Source organism: Cynoglossus semilaevis, chromosome 5 (genome assembly GCF_000523025.1).
Source record: "Cynoglossus semilaevis isolate Cse_v1.0 chromosome 5, Cse_v1.0, whole genome shotgun sequence".
Lineage (NCBI taxonomy): Eukaryota > Metazoa > Chordata > Actinopteri > Pleuronectiformes > Cynoglossidae > Cynoglossus > Cynoglossus semilaevis.
In genome coordinates this window covers 16,942,069-16,960,129 of record NC_024311.1, presented here as the reverse complement: position 1 = coordinate 16,960,129, position 18,061 = coordinate 16,942,069, and the positions used below count along the sequence as shown (strand labels likewise).

At 43.1% G+C, this 18,061-nt stretch overlaps 1 protein-coding gene across 1 annotated transcript in view; it reads right to left on the bottom strand.

Annotated features, from left to right (window-relative positions):
• Positions 1-3,912: 3,912 nt before the first annotated feature.
• The window catches only part of LOC103379315 (collagen and calcium-binding EGF domain-containing protein 1), a 36,240-nt gene continuing 22,091 nt past the window's right edge, over positions 3,913-18,061 (bottom strand). Inside the window, exons 5-13 of the mRNA XM_017032343.2 lie at positions 8,348-8,400; positions 7,347-7,481; positions 6,954-7,091; positions 6,169-6,302; positions 5,959-6,073; positions 5,680-5,810; positions 5,499-5,534; positions 5,128-5,163; positions 3,913-4,977 (exon numbers count right to left, since the gene is read on the bottom strand). Coding sequence (XP_016887832.1) covers positions 4,789-4,977; positions 5,128-5,163; positions 5,499-5,534; positions 5,680-5,810; positions 5,959-6,073; positions 6,169-6,302; positions 6,954-7,091; positions 7,347-7,481; positions 8,348-8,400 — 967 coding nt within the window. The 3' untranslated portion in view covers positions 3,913-4,788. The remainder of the gene's footprint in view (positions 4,978-5,127; positions 5,164-5,498; positions 5,535-5,679; positions 5,811-5,958; positions 6,074-6,168; positions 6,303-6,953; positions 7,092-7,346; positions 7,482-8,347; positions 8,401-18,061) is intronic.

Sequence of the window (18,061 nt, the reverse complement as noted above, 5' to 3'; positions counted from 1 at the left end):
GCCCGAGACAAGGACTGGAAGAGGCACAGTTTTACAGAGAGTAATCGAGGGCTCTTAGCTCTCAGCCTCAGGCATGTAATTCAGATTTAAGAATGAGTTAGCGTGTCAAGATAGCGTGTCTCGCTGCAGACCACGCCTGCACCTGTCAGGTGTTCTGTGGCATGCCTGTGTTCCGTGAGAGAGATCATGTGTGTCCTGGTGTGTACGTGCGTACGTGTGTGTGTGTGTGAGTGTGCGTGAGTGTCTATATGTAAGATGTGAAGTCGTGTTTACACGCGTGTGTGCTCCTTCCTTTTTTCGGCACGCAACTTCCGAACCCCAGCGATGACGGACACCTGCGATTTACACAACACATGCAACGCTTTCTGATCCCGTGGTATTTGTTCAGGTGTGCAGGAGTTTCCCATCAGTTCTGGCTGACGCAGGAAAACTGTTTTGATAAACTCCGTGCCGTCCGTCAAAGTCAAACATCTTAATATGGAAAAATCAAATCAGTCCAAGTCGTCTGACAGAGACGCAGGCGGTTCCTGCCTCTTGAAAACAGCTGTGTTCATGGAGTTTAACAGTTTTTTTTTATTTGATTTTTGATTTTTGTAATGGTATTCTAGAGCACATGTGCCAAACTGAAGGCCCGGGGGCCAAATTCAGCCCACTAAATCATATTGCACGGCCGCTGGAGCTTAAATTTGATAGCATTTGATAAAGTCCAGCACGGGAAGTTTCTTAACCTGATAAATTAAAAGTTGTTTTTTTTATTACACATCAATGATCAATATGTGTAACTTGAATAAATAATAATCAATTGCAGAAACATTTATTACTACTTTATGTTACAAGTTACAAACTTCGTGACCCAAGCCAATAGATATTATTCATAAACTTCTGCGAAACGTGTTGACAGACGACCCCAAAAAAAAACTCTTGTGAACCACCTGAGGGTCGCGACCCAGTCTTTAGGAAACAATGCCTAACGGAGTAGTTACATCTACAGTCTTCCATTTACAACCAAGCCCTCAAGGGGAACTGTGTTGCTGATGTGCGCCCCCCCCCTGGTGAAAATTCGTTTTTTTTTTCTCCTTAGATGTTTAAATGTGGAGAAAAATAAATAATAAAACTTTTCAGAATCTGTATTTTGTTCTGTGGACTTTGAAAATGACTTGTTTGAGCGGAGGTTTGATTCTGAATCCATGTTTGTTTGTTTGCTGTTTGTTCGTCACATCCTTAAACCAATCACTGATTGGCTAATTTTGGAGTTTATGAACCCAGTCGTATGAAGTCATTTTTTAAAAATACAACCTCACGTTTTTACCACATGTTTTTTACCTTTGATCCACGGCCACGTTCTGTTCACACATTCTAACAAACGTTTACCTGTGTGGTTGTCCAAGTCTCCGTGAGATCACTGCTCCGACATGTTCAGGTAGAAGCTCGGCTCTGGTTGGTGCCGAGGTTTTTCTTGGCTTAAAAACGTCACATCGGTGTCGCCGTTGCCTACAGAGAAGGAAACAAATGAGTGAAAACAAGAAGAAAGTGATGCAATAACATAAAACACACATCGAGGACATAAAAAATAATTTCTGACAATTAACCAGTCAGAAGATTACATCTGACAAGCTGACACTATCCACGAATGGATTGTGAGAGACTGTTGACTTAAGTATCGACTAAAATCCATCAATCAATCAATGGTTTAACAGCCCATAATATTTAGTTCATCCATTTTCAGCCTGGTACGTAGTCCAGAACAGTCCAGATCATGTTACTGAGGACGACACAGAGGAGAAGCCGACCTGATTCGTGGTTCAACCTAAGGAGAGTTCAATAATTAATTTGTGGTTCAACCTAAGGAGAGTTCAATAAAAAAATTGATTGCTGAGTTTCTACTGGTCGTTATGAGAAGAGTTTTTTTTCACGCCCATTTCAGATTATTTGAAACCAAATTATACGATTTATTTTCTCACAGAACTTGGAGAAGAATTCATTTCTCACCTTCTTCCACCGTCTCACTGAAGAACCAGCCTGTGTCGGAGCGGCTTCACTGAAGTTCTGAAAACAACTGCTCTACAAGACACCGTCCAGATTCACAGGAATGATTCAAATCCACCGACTCTGTGGAGAAGAAATGTCGAGTTATTCTGTTGCACGTTTTCTTGACATTTCCACGTTAATAATAATTCCATCTTTTGGATCAGTCACGTCAGGAGTGAAATGCTGACGTCGACCGGCTGATATTCGTCTCTCATCTGATCCAGGGATTTACAAAAAAGATTTTTGTCATATTTAAGAATGTTGATTCACCACGGCTAATCTGGATTAATCTAGATTAATCTGCAGTGTTCCTCTGATTATTCAGATTAGAAAGGTTTTCACAGCCTGATGTTTTTGTTTCAGAGTATTATTACTGTATTATTCAGTGTTTGTTTGTTGTTTTGTTTTTCACCTTAAAACAGAACTTTAACTTCTGGATTGAAGTCAATGCAACGTCCTCTCCAGCTGTTACTTCTCATTCCTGGCCTGACCTCCTGACCTTCTGACCTAAGGGTCACATTTGACATTTCATCCACACGCACGCAATCTCTCTTCCCTCCTGGTTCATCTGTATTTATTGTTTTATTTCATCTAATAACTCTCTCCTCTCAGTCTGTGGTGGACGTTAAATATTAAACACGGATCATAAAACTGCAGTCAAATAAAAGTCGGCTTCCTTCAGAACACGCTGGTCTACACACCACAGCCGCCAGTCAACTTTTTCCACGCCGACATGCACTGTTGACCCCGTCTCTGCTGCCCCCCACAGGCAGAAAGGGGAAGCCCCCCCCCCCCGTGGCATGTCAAGTGGTGAGGGAAATGATCTAATCTCTCTCACTCCGCTGCCTGTCTCTCACTGACATGCTTCTTTAAATTGTTTCATGTTGTTTTTCCTGATTCGCGTTGCCTTGGCAACGGCTGCACCGTGAGCAGTGACCGCACGACAGGGGGCGGAGCTGTTAGGTGAGAAGCCTGTCACGTAATAAAAAAATAAATAAAACAAATACCCGCACACACGTAGACACACAGTGAAGATCAAATTAACCCGGAGCCGTTTGTCAGGATCAAAGAATCAAACGCAAGCGATAAAGAATGAAGAATGAAGTCAACCACAGGAGGATCAAAAATAGACTCCCTGAACGGTCGTGGGTACGAGCCCAGACTGGTCTCCTCCAAACAGCCAACAGTCTATAATTATCCCTCCAGCTGTTTATACCCAGGCATCTGACCTCTGACCTCTGGTACTACACTCATAATCACACTCAGCCACGCTACAGTCCAGCGGTTTACGAGGATAATGAGTAGAGGGGCGTGCGTTCGGTACGTAAATGCTACGATGATTTACTCTTTTTCACGACAGTTGCGTGTTTGGAATATTCTACCATATTTTACAGGCGGTGAAAAGGCGTCATATCTGCGTTAAAAGAGCTGTGAAAACTTACACGACAGCGTCTGTGTGACCTTAACGCGGTGCCACAGGTGACGCTCTCCGTGTGGATTAGCTGTGACTTAGTACCCTCTGCTGGTGGCACCGGGTAAAGACGTCATCTGCACTTATTACTCAGTCAAATCCCTGCTCAGGGGCATGTTCACAGTTCTTTTCAAGAGGGTCTTAAATTTGAATTCTCTGACATTTAAATGTCAAATAGTTATTTTACAAATGTGCAAATGTGAATATCTAATTAGATGATGACGTATGTTTTAAGAAATTACACTCCTACTGAATACAGAAAAATACATTAAAACCCCTTTTGATTCTTTTTTGTATATGTGTGAAGTCTCCAACAAAGGGATAGAATAGCGCCACCTATATTGTAGAAGTTGTTTGTTTTTCTTCTGAAACAATTATTTAGTTTCCTTTGAAATTATAAGCAAGTTGTTCTCTAGAAAAACATTTATTTGTGGGTTGTTTTTTTTTTTTTTTTTTGGCACAGTGAATAAAATATCATAAAAATCCTTTCCTTCCTCGTGTCTGTGCAACATGAAACAGAATGTACCATTGTTTCTGCTCAACCATTTCCTGTAGGGAAGAATATACAGCATCTGCAGCCAACTGTCTGGTTATGAATGGATTATAAATCAGGGTTTTTTTTCCTTCTCACAGATATAAGATGTGAGAATTATATTTCGACAACTGCGCTGCTGCAGTAACTATTTTTTGGTGAGTCTTGAAGAGGAAGTGTTGAACATGTCATCGTTCTCGTCTGTTTTTGTCCCACACGTCAACTGGATTTTGGAGGGTTGTCTGTACGTGTGAATCCCACGTAGGAGTTTCCACAGTTTCTGCCTGAGAGAACAGAGCGGCTCAGACTGGAGGCCCGGACGCCACAGTCAGGTGCAGGGGAGGCTCAAAGTGCAGCTCCTGGGTTTTGTGCCGATGCCCTGCAGGCAAACTGTCAGCGTCTCCAGACGGGGGAACAGGAAGAGATGAAGACGATAAAGTTCACCGTTTGAAGTGGTTCAGCTCAGAGGCACAGCTCGGAGACACCAAGGCTCACACTGTGTCTCCTCTTCTCAGCGTCCCGCACGCACATCACCTTGACTCACAGCACAGCGTATGAACAGAGTGAAGACGGCAAAAAAACGTTTGTTTGTTTTCAGTTTGGTTTTTGTTTTTGTTTTTTATAGAAACATCTCGTGGTCCTGTTTCCTCCCAGCTTTAGTTGTGAAGTTTTATTTACACGTCACCTCCAACGTCCATCACCTGTGAAGACTGCGACTGGACCTGAGCCTCAGTGGACACGGTCAGAGATTCGGACGTCAGGTGTCCACCATTAGACCCCCCTGTCCAGAGCCCCACTCTGTGAAATCCACCTCCCCACTGGACTGAGGGGGACTGTCCAGGGAGAGACCCCGCCGCTCCCCAAACACCTTCTCCTGCAGCTCGATGATGTCATTACGGATGTCCGCCATCATCAGCAGAAGGAAGTCGAAGGAGCCGGGGGGGCCCTGAGGACAAAAGGGGGGAGAACCGATTGTATCGAGCACCGACAGATTTAAAGGTTAAAGAGTAGAAAAAATATATTTTGGTTGTTGAAGGAATTAATAACGAAAATCTACATTAGTTTGACTATTTGACAGTTTCCATTGAAAACTTACAGGTGGACCCCTGGAACCTGGAGCTCCTCTCTCCCCCTGCAGGCGACAAACAGTCACAACAGCAGAGTTTATCATCATAGAAATGAAGCTAAGGCTGAAATGTAAACACTGATTCAGTTGTTTAAAAAAATGAGATATTATCATTAAAATATATTATAGGTTTTTTTTAAATAACAGAATTGAAAATATTAGAACCACTAACACCACAGGAAATTGTCAGCCTTAAGTGGTTGTGTTCAACAGCTCTGCAGACACTAGAGGGCGTCATTTACACAGAGACGCACAAAAACTGGATTTTTACCATTGAAGAAAAATAAAAATAAAATAAAGAAAACCTATAAAATAAAATATAAATTATACATTACAGAGACCTTTAGTCCATCTCGTCCTGCAGCTCCAGGTGGTCCCTGAGACAGAAGATAAACAAAAGTAAAAAACACCTACTTTTTTTAAATTTTATTTTATTTATTGATTTCTTTGTCTAGTGTTAGTTACTATCTATAAACATTCCATTGAGATCATCAGCTTTTTTTTTAAATTTTTTCTTCTCACCACTGGACCCCTGCGGCCTCTTTTAATATGTTTAAGGTCCGGTTCTGGACCCATGGGTCCCATGTCACCCCTGGGACCTGGCAGACCCCTCTCTCCTGGATCACCTTTTTTTCCAGGTTCTCCTGGGTGTCCTGGAAAAAGGACGTATTGATCAAGAAAGACAGTATAAGCAGGTTGTTTTTAACTGCATTCAAGGATTTATGTAGAGTTAATAAAATTCTTTTAGTTTTTTTCAGGAAACGTGTATCTACGCCTCCAAGACTGAACCGTCAACATTACCAGGGACTCCTGGAGCTCCTGGTGGCCCAGGCAGACCAGGTGGACATGGGCTGTCAGAACCTTTTCCTGCCCTCCCCAGAGACGGTTTATCACTGCTGTTCGCCAAACCAGACACCTACGAACAAACACCGAGACTGGGAGTAAGTGAAGTCGTTACAGTGACAATTTGTCTGTTAATGAGTCACGTCACACAGAAGATAAACATGTTACCAGGTTCGGTGACTGTGCGTTGCCCAGCTTGAGTTTAAGTTGTAACAAGCTGTTCTTCATGTTCATAAAATCCTGACACGTGAAGGAGCAAGTGCCAGCGCTCATCAAGGTGTCGGATTTCCCAGATGTACTCACTGCAGGATCAAAACATTTACAACGTTAACATTCTTCCCTCATAGATTCAGACAGGTCGTAAAAACACTCCGGTTACCTCGACCGCTTTATACGAGCAGACTTCATGTTTGACATTTATACACACGGTACACACACACACGTATGAATATCTGATTATAATGAATGATGGATATACTGTACATATATTTACACACACACACACACATACATACATATATACATAGATATATATGTAAATATATACACATATATACATAAATATATATAAATATATACATATACACATATATACATAAATATATACATATACACATATATACATAAATATATACATATACACATATATACATAAATATATACATATACACATATATACATAAATATATACATATACACATATATACATACATACATATATACATAGATATATATGTAAATATATATAAATATATACATACATACATATATACATAGATATATATGTAAATATATATAAATATATACATACATACATATATACATATACTGTATATACACACGTCACATACACTGCTATTGCTGCCCCTAAGGGGCGCTGAAACCCCATTTAAAGCCCCTGACCATTCATCTGATGCCAACTCCACCTCAGCTTGAGCCACATAGAAACTCACGGTTGTGCACAGAGATGCAGGAGTGATGGTCCGGCGCCAGCACGTAGCCGCTGCGACAGCGACACTGGAAGCTTCCCATTGTGTTGACACACTCGTGGTCACACACACTGCTGCCAGGCTGCTCACACTCATTGACATCTGCATATGACACAGTCCATTAAATCAACTAACCATCTGTATTCATGACAGAGATGGAGACGAAACAGGTGAATAGAAAATTAACAGGCAAATAAACAGAATTTATGAGGCTAATTTTTGCTAAAAAAAAAAAAAAAGTAAAAATATTGATCTATTTTTACGTTAAGTCTCTTTTAACAGATCTTAAATTGAGAATTGGTTTCGCAGCAGTACTCCTAATTATCATAATGACAGAGACTTTAATTGTCCACTGACCCAGACAGTAGGGAGATTTGTTGCTGCGATGTCTCTCTCTGTCAAACCTGTATCCAGGGTAACAGGTGCAGACCACGCGTCCAAAGTTGTCCGTGCACTGCTGCTCACAGGGCGACTCAGCGCACACGTCCACACCTGGGGACACGGGGACACGAGGTATTTATGTGTCGGGGTTCAACTTTTAAATCAAAGCAGCTGTGGCCCAGCGGGCACGGCACGTCGTCTACCCACAACAACGTCGGCGGTTACAGTTATTTGTCAGTTATTATCTTTGTTTACAGACAAAGTGAGTTCAGAATTGACACAAAGTACTGTGTACGTCATGAATACGATTTCTTGTCACTGTATAAAAACCTGACACAGCCTTCGTTGTCCATTTGTGTTTTAACTAACCACCTGGTTGAAGTCCACAGCTGGGAAGTGACCCAGGAACTTTTTTTTATTCTGGCCTTCAGTCAAGACAAAAAACACTCTGATATGTGGGAGTAAAAACAGTCCAGGTGTAAATAATAAACAGAATCCAGCTGTTTAACTTCCAGGTCAGAGGTCACGGGGTCCCTTCAGTAAAAAAAAGACGGCCATTGTTGAACAGATTTAAAACCTGCTCCAATGTCACTGACAAATTTTATTAGTTATTATTATTATTATTCTTTTCTGTAAAATAATAAGTAATTGTTGAAAAAAACATATTTATTGTGTTGATTAAACACAAATAAACATATACATACACTACACAATATATTTTGAGGCATTTTCGGGACAATAGATTTAGTCTAAATGCTTCAGCAAGTTGTAAAACAATGCCCTCTAGTGGCCACTATGAGCCAGAGTTCCTGTGCAGGTTTGTTTTGGGGTTGTTTTTGTTTTGTTTTGTTTTGTTTTTTTACATTTATACAAGTAAAAAAAATGTGTTATTCAAAACTTACAAAAATAAGTCACAGTATTAGTTTAGAATGTGGATTAAACACAGTCAATTTTTAAAGTGTGCTTGGTTTACCTACTTTCAGGGATGCACTGGCCCATCACAAACCTGAAACCTTCACAGCATTTCCTCCTGAAAAACAAAGAGACTTGTTAAAGTAAATACTTCATTTGAGAATAATTGAAACAAATACATTTGGACGTCCTTTCAAAGTTAAATGGAAAAATACTACAGTTAATCTTCGGATCATTTTCATTAACTGTTTTATCAACAGTGAATGTGTTTTATGTGTGTTTGTGCACATTAACTTAATTGTAGCCCTAGTAAAATACTGTAGTAAATTATAGGTATGAGAGTTGTTTAGTTAAGTTGCTAACACACATCAGAACACTGTTGCTTGGCTGTGTTTTTAAATTCCCCAGTTTGAGTGGAGTTGGAACAACAACAGTAACAGTGGTTATGACAGCAGGCAGAGAAAACACGTAAACCTCAGACCACGAAAGACTGAAGCTAAAACAGCAGAATCCTAAAATAAGGCCTCGACTCGTGAAAACACCCCACACTGGTGCAAGTCACGGGGAAAATGTTTTGTTTTTTCTTTTTCCCGTACGATACGACGGACCTTTGACCACATCAACCGAAATGACCGATCAATGCTACGAGTTCAACTTTGAAATCCATTTCCTGCACAGCTACCGACTCTGTGGCGTAACCTCCAGACGTGGATTGCAACACGGGATTTCGCAACGAACGCTGGGCGAACGGCTCCTCCTGCAGTTGATAGATGAGCCTTGGCAGTGACACTCATCCAGACATCCCACAACAATCCAACACATGCTACAGACATTACCAACGGAAAAGCAGAGAGGAAATGGCTCAGAACCTGCAGCAGCACGCAACGAAATCCAAATATCACACACACACACACACAGACACACACAGACACAACAAGTAACTGTCCTGAAACTCCGTGTTAGCGGCGGTGACTTGAATGCGCCGCCTCATTCACGATCCCCTCAGGGCAACAAGTTGCTTTTATTTTCTTCCACTCTCCATGCAGTGTACCCTAAATCACTCTCAGTCTCAGTCCCCCTCACCCCCCCCCCACACACACACATGCCTCCACCTCCTACATGAGTGAAAAATAACCTATAAAAAAGGCTCGTTGGCCCAAACTGATGAGATCCAGATGAGAGCAGCTCCAGTCTGAGGTCTGCAGCTGAAGTGTTGTGACAGAACCCGAAAGAACCAGGAACGAAGCTGAGGTGAGACAGAGCGTGGAGATGAACTGCATCAGTCTGTGAGTCAGTCTGTACCTCAGTCAGTCAGTCAGTCAGTCAGTCAGTCAGTCAGTCTACAGCAGAGACGGTGTTGAGACTCAGGTCTGTTTGTAATAAGTGAAAAGTTCTACTTCACAACAGCAGGAAATCAGAAATCACCTTTATTTCTTGGTGCCTGTACTCTTTGGGATGTCCGATAATATTATCAGCCCAATATTAGCATAATTATATAATATCTGTAAGAATTGTTATCGTTTTTTCCTCTATTAATGAAAACCCGATAACGCAATGCCTGGGTTTCATCAAATGTTTCGCCAACCCTGACCCTAAATATAGTTTTGGGGATAAACGGCTGTAAATGAAGGTAAAAGTCACTAGATGGCAGTGTTGCAGCTCATTTATTTAATCTACTTTAATAACCTGTATACAGAATGCTGGTGTCAGCAACTCCTAAAGTAAAAAAGTACAGCGGCCATAACTTAAAGTAACAAAAAGCGTCACGTTGCCAGCGTGCGTCACCAGAACCGCGTCTCGTCGTAGCGTTTTCCTCATAAAGTCCCTCATTCGCACCTTCCTCACGTCACAGCAGAATTAGGAGCCGTGTCAAATCCTCGCCGTTTCCTCCACATGATGTGGTAATTGGTAAAGTGTGTGGAGCTGAGAGAACTCGGACACATTTCATGGGTCCAGACGGCTGCGGCTGGAACGACCTGTGAACACGCACCCTCATCTCCCGCTCTACGTCTTTTCACTACAGTTTAATGTGAGGCCATTCATAATGGCTCTAACTGTCTGGCCTCCTGCTGCTGCTGCTGTTACTGCTGCTGCTGCTGTTGCTACTGCTGCTGCTGCTACTGCTGATGCTGTTACTGCTGCTGCTACTGCTGTTGCTGCTGCTGCTGCTGCAACAGAGACATTTCAGCCTGAGGTTTTCAATAACCAAGGACTGACATCTGTAGGTACAGACCATCTGTCAGTCCAGATCAGCAGCTCTCCCCTGAGTGTTGGTCAAAACCTGGACAGACAAGAGGAGGCTGAGGCATCTGGACAAACAGATGAGGGTGAAGAAGAAGAAGAGTCCTTGCAGCAGATCTGCTGTTAACGCAAGAATTTCCTAAAATACTGGATCAAAGTTCAAGTTTTTTTTAGACATGCATCCAAATCTATACTGCACTAAAAAACAACCTGAACAAACTGAACCCAATAAAACCAGTTCAAAGATTCTGGAACCACTGACCCCAGAACCAGACACCAAATAGAACCACATTAGAAAACCATAAATGGAATTCTGCTAAAACTGAGACAAAGAAGGACAACAACAACAGGACACACATCCTTAGAGTCCAAAACCAGCCATAAGAACACACACACTGTGTATGTGAGGGTGTGTGTGTGTGTGAGGGCTGGGACGCCGTCCAGTGATTGGGCACAGCCTTTCAACGTCAGTCAGTCTGGATTAGTGAGAGCGACCCGTGATGCTAACAAGACGTCTTCTCTCCGTCTCCTAACGTTTTCACGTCCCCTCTGTGCACTTCGCTGCCCCACGTCCACGACTCCAAACCACTGACATTCAGGGGCATTATGTCAGGCCTCTGGTTTCACCGTTCTCCACTGGTTGACTACACGCTGACATCACCTCCGTCTGCCTCTGCTCCGCTCCCGCTGACATGTTGTTGGCTCCAGGCTCGTCCTGCTGCCCACCAAACGATGGCGGTTCATTTTCTGCCCCCTGAACATTCTCAATCCTCACCTGGGACGCACTGATACCTACGCTAGTATCAAGTAGTATTCAAATACTCTTAGCAGTACGCACCACGTGCCGGTCCAGAGACTGGAAACTCCACAACAACCACAACTACAACCAGCTGCTCAGAGTTCTGTGTTTCTCCTGCAGTTTCAGTTTCAGATTTTTTTTTCAAATGTGATATTGGTGAAGAAGCTCTGCTCACTTTCTGTTAATCTGGCCAGAAGACACGTGGTATTTATGGTTTGTTTTTTAGTATTTTTTTAATTTTAGAAATGTTTAAAATTCAAAATAAAAAGTTGGGAAGTCACCTGTGTTCTGGTGGTGAAAATGAGGACGTAGATTTCAGTTGGTTTAGATTGGCATGACCTCAGAAAAAAAAAACCTAAATGTGGTCGTTTCAACATTTCACATCAGATTAAGTCTGGATTTAAAAATGAATAGAAAGCAGACGGGAGAGGACGGGAGCTGGACCGACTCTCTGGGCCAACTCTCTGGGCCAAAGCAGACGGGAGAGGACGGGAGCTGGGCTGACTCTCTGGGCCGACTCTCTGGGCTTGTGCTGACACACTGTTGACGTGGACCACCAGCAGCTGCTGCCATTGAAGGTCCGTGACATTTAATTTAACACAGTTTTACCCGAGGAGGTCTGAAAACCTCAGAATATTAAATCATTTTTCAGGATCATGGGTTCGTTGGTGAAACATTTGAACTCATATCTTCTCTGTCACTTCTTTTATAGAGTTATAACTTGTATAACTTGGTCACCTGATGAGCTCCCAGCCCAGTGCGGGGCACAGCCAGGCTGAGTCTTCAGCTGCTGCTGCTGCCAAAACCAGCACAGGGCACTGGAGACACCGAGACAGGGTCCAGAGGCAGACCTGAGCCGGGATCACTTTACACCGACGGGTATGTACTTTCACATGGGGTCTCCATTCAGAGGAGGGGGTGGAGTGGGGTGGGGGTGGGGTCACTGTTCTGACTTCACATTCAGCGTTACAGTGATTTATACCTGTATTCACAGAACAGAAACCTGCTACACAGACAGGATATTGACTGTAACAACCACAGTAAATTTAACTGCCCTCTCAGTGCCCAGGCTTGACAGTGGAGGAGGAGGGTCTGGGGGGGTAACTGGACCACGCTGCAGTCAGTCTCCATCAGGACTTTTGCAGCATGTCGGTCCGTCTATTTCCTTACAAGAAATATTTAGTATCGAGGTTTTTCACAGTCATTTTTCAGACACTAGATTCAGCCAATTCAAACGAGGAAGTTCCATGTTCTATGGTTGGAATCTCTCTGACGTCGCACTGTAGGAATGAAACTTGGACACAAGCCGATGACCTTCTTGTTTATGGCCAAACAAGGTACCGTAGCGGAGGATGGAAATGTCACAAAATAAGAAATGAGGGAGGACGGAGACAGGAAGAGGACGAGGAGGACGAGGAGGACGCTCAGTCACGGACGTTCTTGTCAGACTTTGACAGTTTCCTCCTGGGAGTCTGCTGGGAGGAACAGGAGGAAGTGAAGCTCAGTGGAGTTCAACAGATCACTGGCACAGACAGACTGAACGTGTGTGTGTGTGTGTGTGTTTATCCTATCACTCTGATGGATACTTCGTACTGACGTGGCCCACGTCTGTGGATCATCATGACATCATGTCGGAATAATCTGCAGAGTTAAACGATGATCTGACGTCCTGACGTTCCACCTCTGAGTTTGCTCTTCATCATCAGGTGTGACGCTCTTGTTCGCGTCCATGTTCAACACATTCATCACAGACCAGTGACTGTGTGTGAACGTGTGTAAGTTTACAGCTGTGAAGCTGTCAGTTTGCCGAGTGTTGAAGCACCGTCTCTCTGTTTATTTGCTCTGCTGGTCCACTTCCAGGACCGGGGTCTCGGGGGAAACATCAGAGCTCCGGTCAAACAGAGAAGGCTTTGACCGAGAACTGAAGAGGTCTAGAACACTTCCACCACAATACGACCAAAACATCGCTCCTCCTCCTCCTCCTCCTCCTCCGATCCTCTTGTTACGCCTGATCTCCATTAACTCACATCAGCTTTTTCCCATCATTTCTCCAACCACTGTCCAAACTATCCTTCAAAAAAAAGAAATCTTGGCCGGGGTTAGAGTTGGTGACGTCTGGTGATAACACTGAGTAACTTTCACAACTCTCTACAACCTTCCTGTGTTGGTGGCCCTGCATGCAAACAACTGCTGTCCCTTCATCTGCTGGTGTCATATCATAGAACTGACATTATATGAGCTAAGTCAAAAAGTTCTAAGACAGATTCCCGCCCTCTAAAATGTAACCAATAACATTGTAATCGGAACAAAATCTGGTCAAATTATTGATCAAGGCTACAGATAAAGAGACATTATTAGAAAAAAAAACTGCAAAACTAAAGTTTGTTTCCATATGAAAATATTTTACATTACAGATCTGGAGAGAAGGGAAAACATGAGCAACTGCCGTCACTTTTTCAATAAAGTTTAGACCCGACTTCGTCACAGTTTTTTATTTTCCGCTCTAAGGAAAAGGATTAAGGTTTGGGATAGAGAATGCTTTCTGTCTGTCTGTGTGTGTGTCTGTCTGTGTGTGTGTTTGTCCGTGTGTGTGTTTGCATGTGTACAAGTGTTTGTGTTTGTTTCTGACAGGCTCTCTCTCAGTGGTCTCTGGCCTCTGTGACCCAGCCCAGCTCAGTGTCACTGCAGGAATGTGGCATCTCTGACCCTGGGAGAGCGCCCTCTGTGACAGACACACACATGTTCTGCTCTCCCTGCACTGGTGTGGAGACTTCAGAGTTCTACCTGGAACTGGAATGGAAACGATGCGGGGGAGGACGAGGGGAGAAACAGCTACACGACTTTTCCGTGGATTCTCTCCCGCTACGTATATATTTCATCAAAGTTTGAAAATCCTGACAGTTTACAGCGACGTCAATCTCTTTCTCACCACGGACTTTGATTTACCGTCCGACCGACCAAACGCCAGACTTCACTGACTCCTGCCAACATTACGAAACTATCTGTCATATCAACAGATCTCAGAACAGATGTGGTTAGAGCGGGACTTTTACACCGGCCGTTTCACATTCGTACAATACGTTATGTTTTGGAAAAATTGGCGTCAGACAAGTACAAAAATACACAACTTACATCGATTACTGCGCATAAAGCACTGGAACCGATTGAAGTGTCCAGGAGACGGTGATTAATGATCGAGTGTGAAGATAAGGGTGGGGGGGAGTGCGGGGAGGCGAGGGGGGGGACGACGACAGAGGAACCAGAGCGGTCCAGTTAAGTGCTGGATGATGGTGAGAGAAAGCAGCAAAGCTACGTAGCCAAGTTACGACAGATCCCTCAAACGGAGCTGCAGAGATGGGACAGTTTTTTTTCCACTGTTTTTGGTAGAATCTACACAACAGTTCAGTAATCAAACTCCCACTCCATAATATTTCACTGGTTCTGATTCCTTCACTGATATCACTTAGAAATCCTCCTATCAATTCTCATTGGATTAGGAAATAAAATAAAGTGAAAACAGTTGTGTTTGTTTTGTTGCCTTGGCTCCTTGAAGTAAAGTGAGTAATTAATTCAAACAAAATGAAAACTGCATGAAAAAAAAAACCTCAATGAAACTGGACTGTGTCACTGCTTTTAACCCATCACCAAAGTCAACCCAGCAGGGGGCAGTGTGTGGGGACAATGTCATGCTCAGAGCACCTCAGTGGTAACTTGGCAGTTGGTGGATTCAAACCTGAAACCTTCCAGACCCAAGGCCACTTCCTTAACCACTAAGCCACCACTGCACCACTAAATAGAAATAAAAATGACATAAATTGAGCTGCAATTATCAACTTCTGTGAGTGGGAGGAGCCTGAAGCAGCATCTGAATTCCATTGGTTAAATGGACGACAGTGTACGACTAAATGTTTCCTCACTTTTTGGTGGAGCTGCTCCTCTACAAGAACCAGTCCTTGATTCCTACAAGTCAGTGTTTCCCAAACTTTAAAGTCACAAACCTTCACAACCAATCAAATCAATAGACATTATTCATAAACTCCTGGGAAACATGATGTGAGACGACCCCCAAAAACATCTCTTGCGACCCACCTGAGAGTCACGACCCAGTCTTTGGGAAAACAATGCTATAAGTTATTACTATAAGTTCTAGACTGGAAGTCAAAATCTTTATGAGCCTGTGATTTGTCCTGAGGGTCACTCAGGTGCACACTAATCAGAAGAAGATGGAAGATGATGGCTGGGATTTTTTTTTTGCTCTATGACAATTAAGAACCCATTAAACAGTTTAGAGTTTAAGAGTTCTGACTCAAGGGCGTTGTGAAATTTCTCTTTAAGAAAACCAGGTGTGATGAGAAGCAGAGTGAGGGAACTCTGGTTCAGCCCAGAGAATCTCATGTCGGCTGCAAGTGTGAGAAATCGAGCAGGTTATTGTTTACACAGCTTGGCGTTGTGTTGACCGCCGTCCAACGTAAACAGAATAAAAGACGTGAGGGAGAGCAGTGAACGATGGGTCGAATCAGACGTCCCCTGTGGACGAATGGATGTGGTGCAGAAAATCTATATGTCCATCAAATCACTCTGATCCTGCTGGAGGTAAGTGTCAGTTTTTTCTTTTTTTACCCCAGGGGGAAAATTTAGAGCTTTCAGCAGGGTTTTAATGGTCCGAGCCCACGATACGGGGGTGAAAAACAGTTCCGTCCACTGTGTTAATGATGGAGACTGAGCTGCAGACAGAGCTGTCAGTGACTCTTCAAAGTCTCCGAGGATGATTAACGCTCCGAGCTGCAGACGGAGGCAACACCATCACACGTGTGAGAGATTTGTGCTTGAATTCATGGAGCTTTGAATTTCTTCAGGCACTTGAGGGTCACGACCCAGTCTTTGGTGAAGCAATGCTGTAAGTTATTACTATAAGTTCTAGATTTCTTTGGTTCAGGTTATAACTTTGTCAAAACCACACAGTCATTCAGGCTGTACACACAGTGTGTCAGTGTGTTTGTCCTGAGGGTCACTCAGGTGCACACTAATCAGAAGAAGATGGAAGATGATGGCTGGGATTTTTTTTTTTTTGCTCTATGACAATTAAGAACCCATTAAACAGTTTAGAGTTTAAGAGTTCTGACTCAAGGGCGTTGTGAAATTTCTCTTTAAGAAAACCAGGTGTGATGAGAAGCAGAGTGAGGGAACTCTGGTTCAGCCCAGAGAATCTCATGTCGGCTGCAAGTGTGAGAAATCGAGCAGGTTATTGTTTACACAGCTTGGCGTTGTGTTGACCGCCGTCCAACGTAAACAGAATAAAAGACGTGAGGGAGAGCAGTGAACGATGGGTCGAATCAGACGTCCCCTGTGGACGAATGGATGTGGTGCAGAAAATCTATATGTCCATCAAATTACTCTGATCCTGCTGGAGGTAAGTGTCAGTTTTTTCTTTTTTTACCCCAGGGGGAAAATTTAGAGCTTTCAGCAGGGTTTTAATGGTCCGAGCCCACGATACGGGGGTGAAAAACAGTTCCGTCCACTGTGTTAATGATGGAGACTGAGCTGCAGACAGAGCTGTCAGTGACTCTTCAAAGTCTCCGAGGATGATTAACGCTCCGAGCTGCAGACGGAGGCAACACCATCACACGTGTGAGAGATTTGTGCTTGAATTCATGGAGCTTTGAATTTCTTCAGGTGAAGATGTGAACGATACTGTAAACTTTAAATAAATTAAAAACTATTTAAAAAGAATGAATGCTTGCATAAAACGTTCAACTGACTGCTGTTCTATTTTTCTTTTTTAAATTTATTTTTTATTTATTTGGGTTTGTGTTGTAATGACACAGTATTTAATCTCTAATCAATATTTCAGGTACAGGTTATTAGTATCTGTTCTGAAGTTCTGAAGGCGATACATGCCAATAACAGCAGGAAAAAAAACCCCAACCCAGATGTGAAAGTGTTCTGCTCTTTTGTTACTTTAAAGTTAATGAGGTTCTCCAAACAGAAAGCAGCTATTTTTCTAACAAAAATAAAAATGTTGAAACCGTGGAGGAGGAAAACAAAGAAAAATACTGAGAGGGAAAATCAGCAAGGTCGATAAAAGAGAGATTAACGTAGTAGAGACAAGGAGGAAGATGAAGAGGGAGGGAAGAAGAACTAATGGACGTGGAACCAAGAACACGCCGTGAGGAGGAGAGATCTGGTCTGACAAGACAAGGCCGCCAATTACAGGAGAGGAGGAGGACAAAGTCAGCAGCCCGTCTCATGTCCCTCCTCCTCCTCCTCCTCCTCCTCTTTATGGACCTTCACATGGTTTTCCAAGCAGCTCTCCTGCTGAGCAGAGCGCTGAGCCAAGGTGCAGCTTTATTTCATTTGGATCAAATGAAATACCACTGCTTCCAAATCAGCCCCCCCATCCACCCCGACCCCCCCGTTGTGCTGCCTCACTTTTATTCCTTGCCACCTTCCTGTACTCGTCCCTGCGATGAATAATGTTTTTCTGTCATCTTTTTTGTTCTGTTTTCTTTCCTTTGCTGCTCTTGAAGTCCAACCTTAAGCTGATCATTGGGTAGAAAAATATTGATTTAAAGGCACTTTTAACTGGATCTGTAAACGCGTTATATGTTACAACACGAGGAGCTCTAGTAGCCAGTAGGTTCTAGAGTTCACAAAAAAATAACATGTTCTATGTGGACATCGATCTAACATGCATTTATTTAGCAGCATTTCCAGTAAAGGAAACTTTCCTCACAGTAAG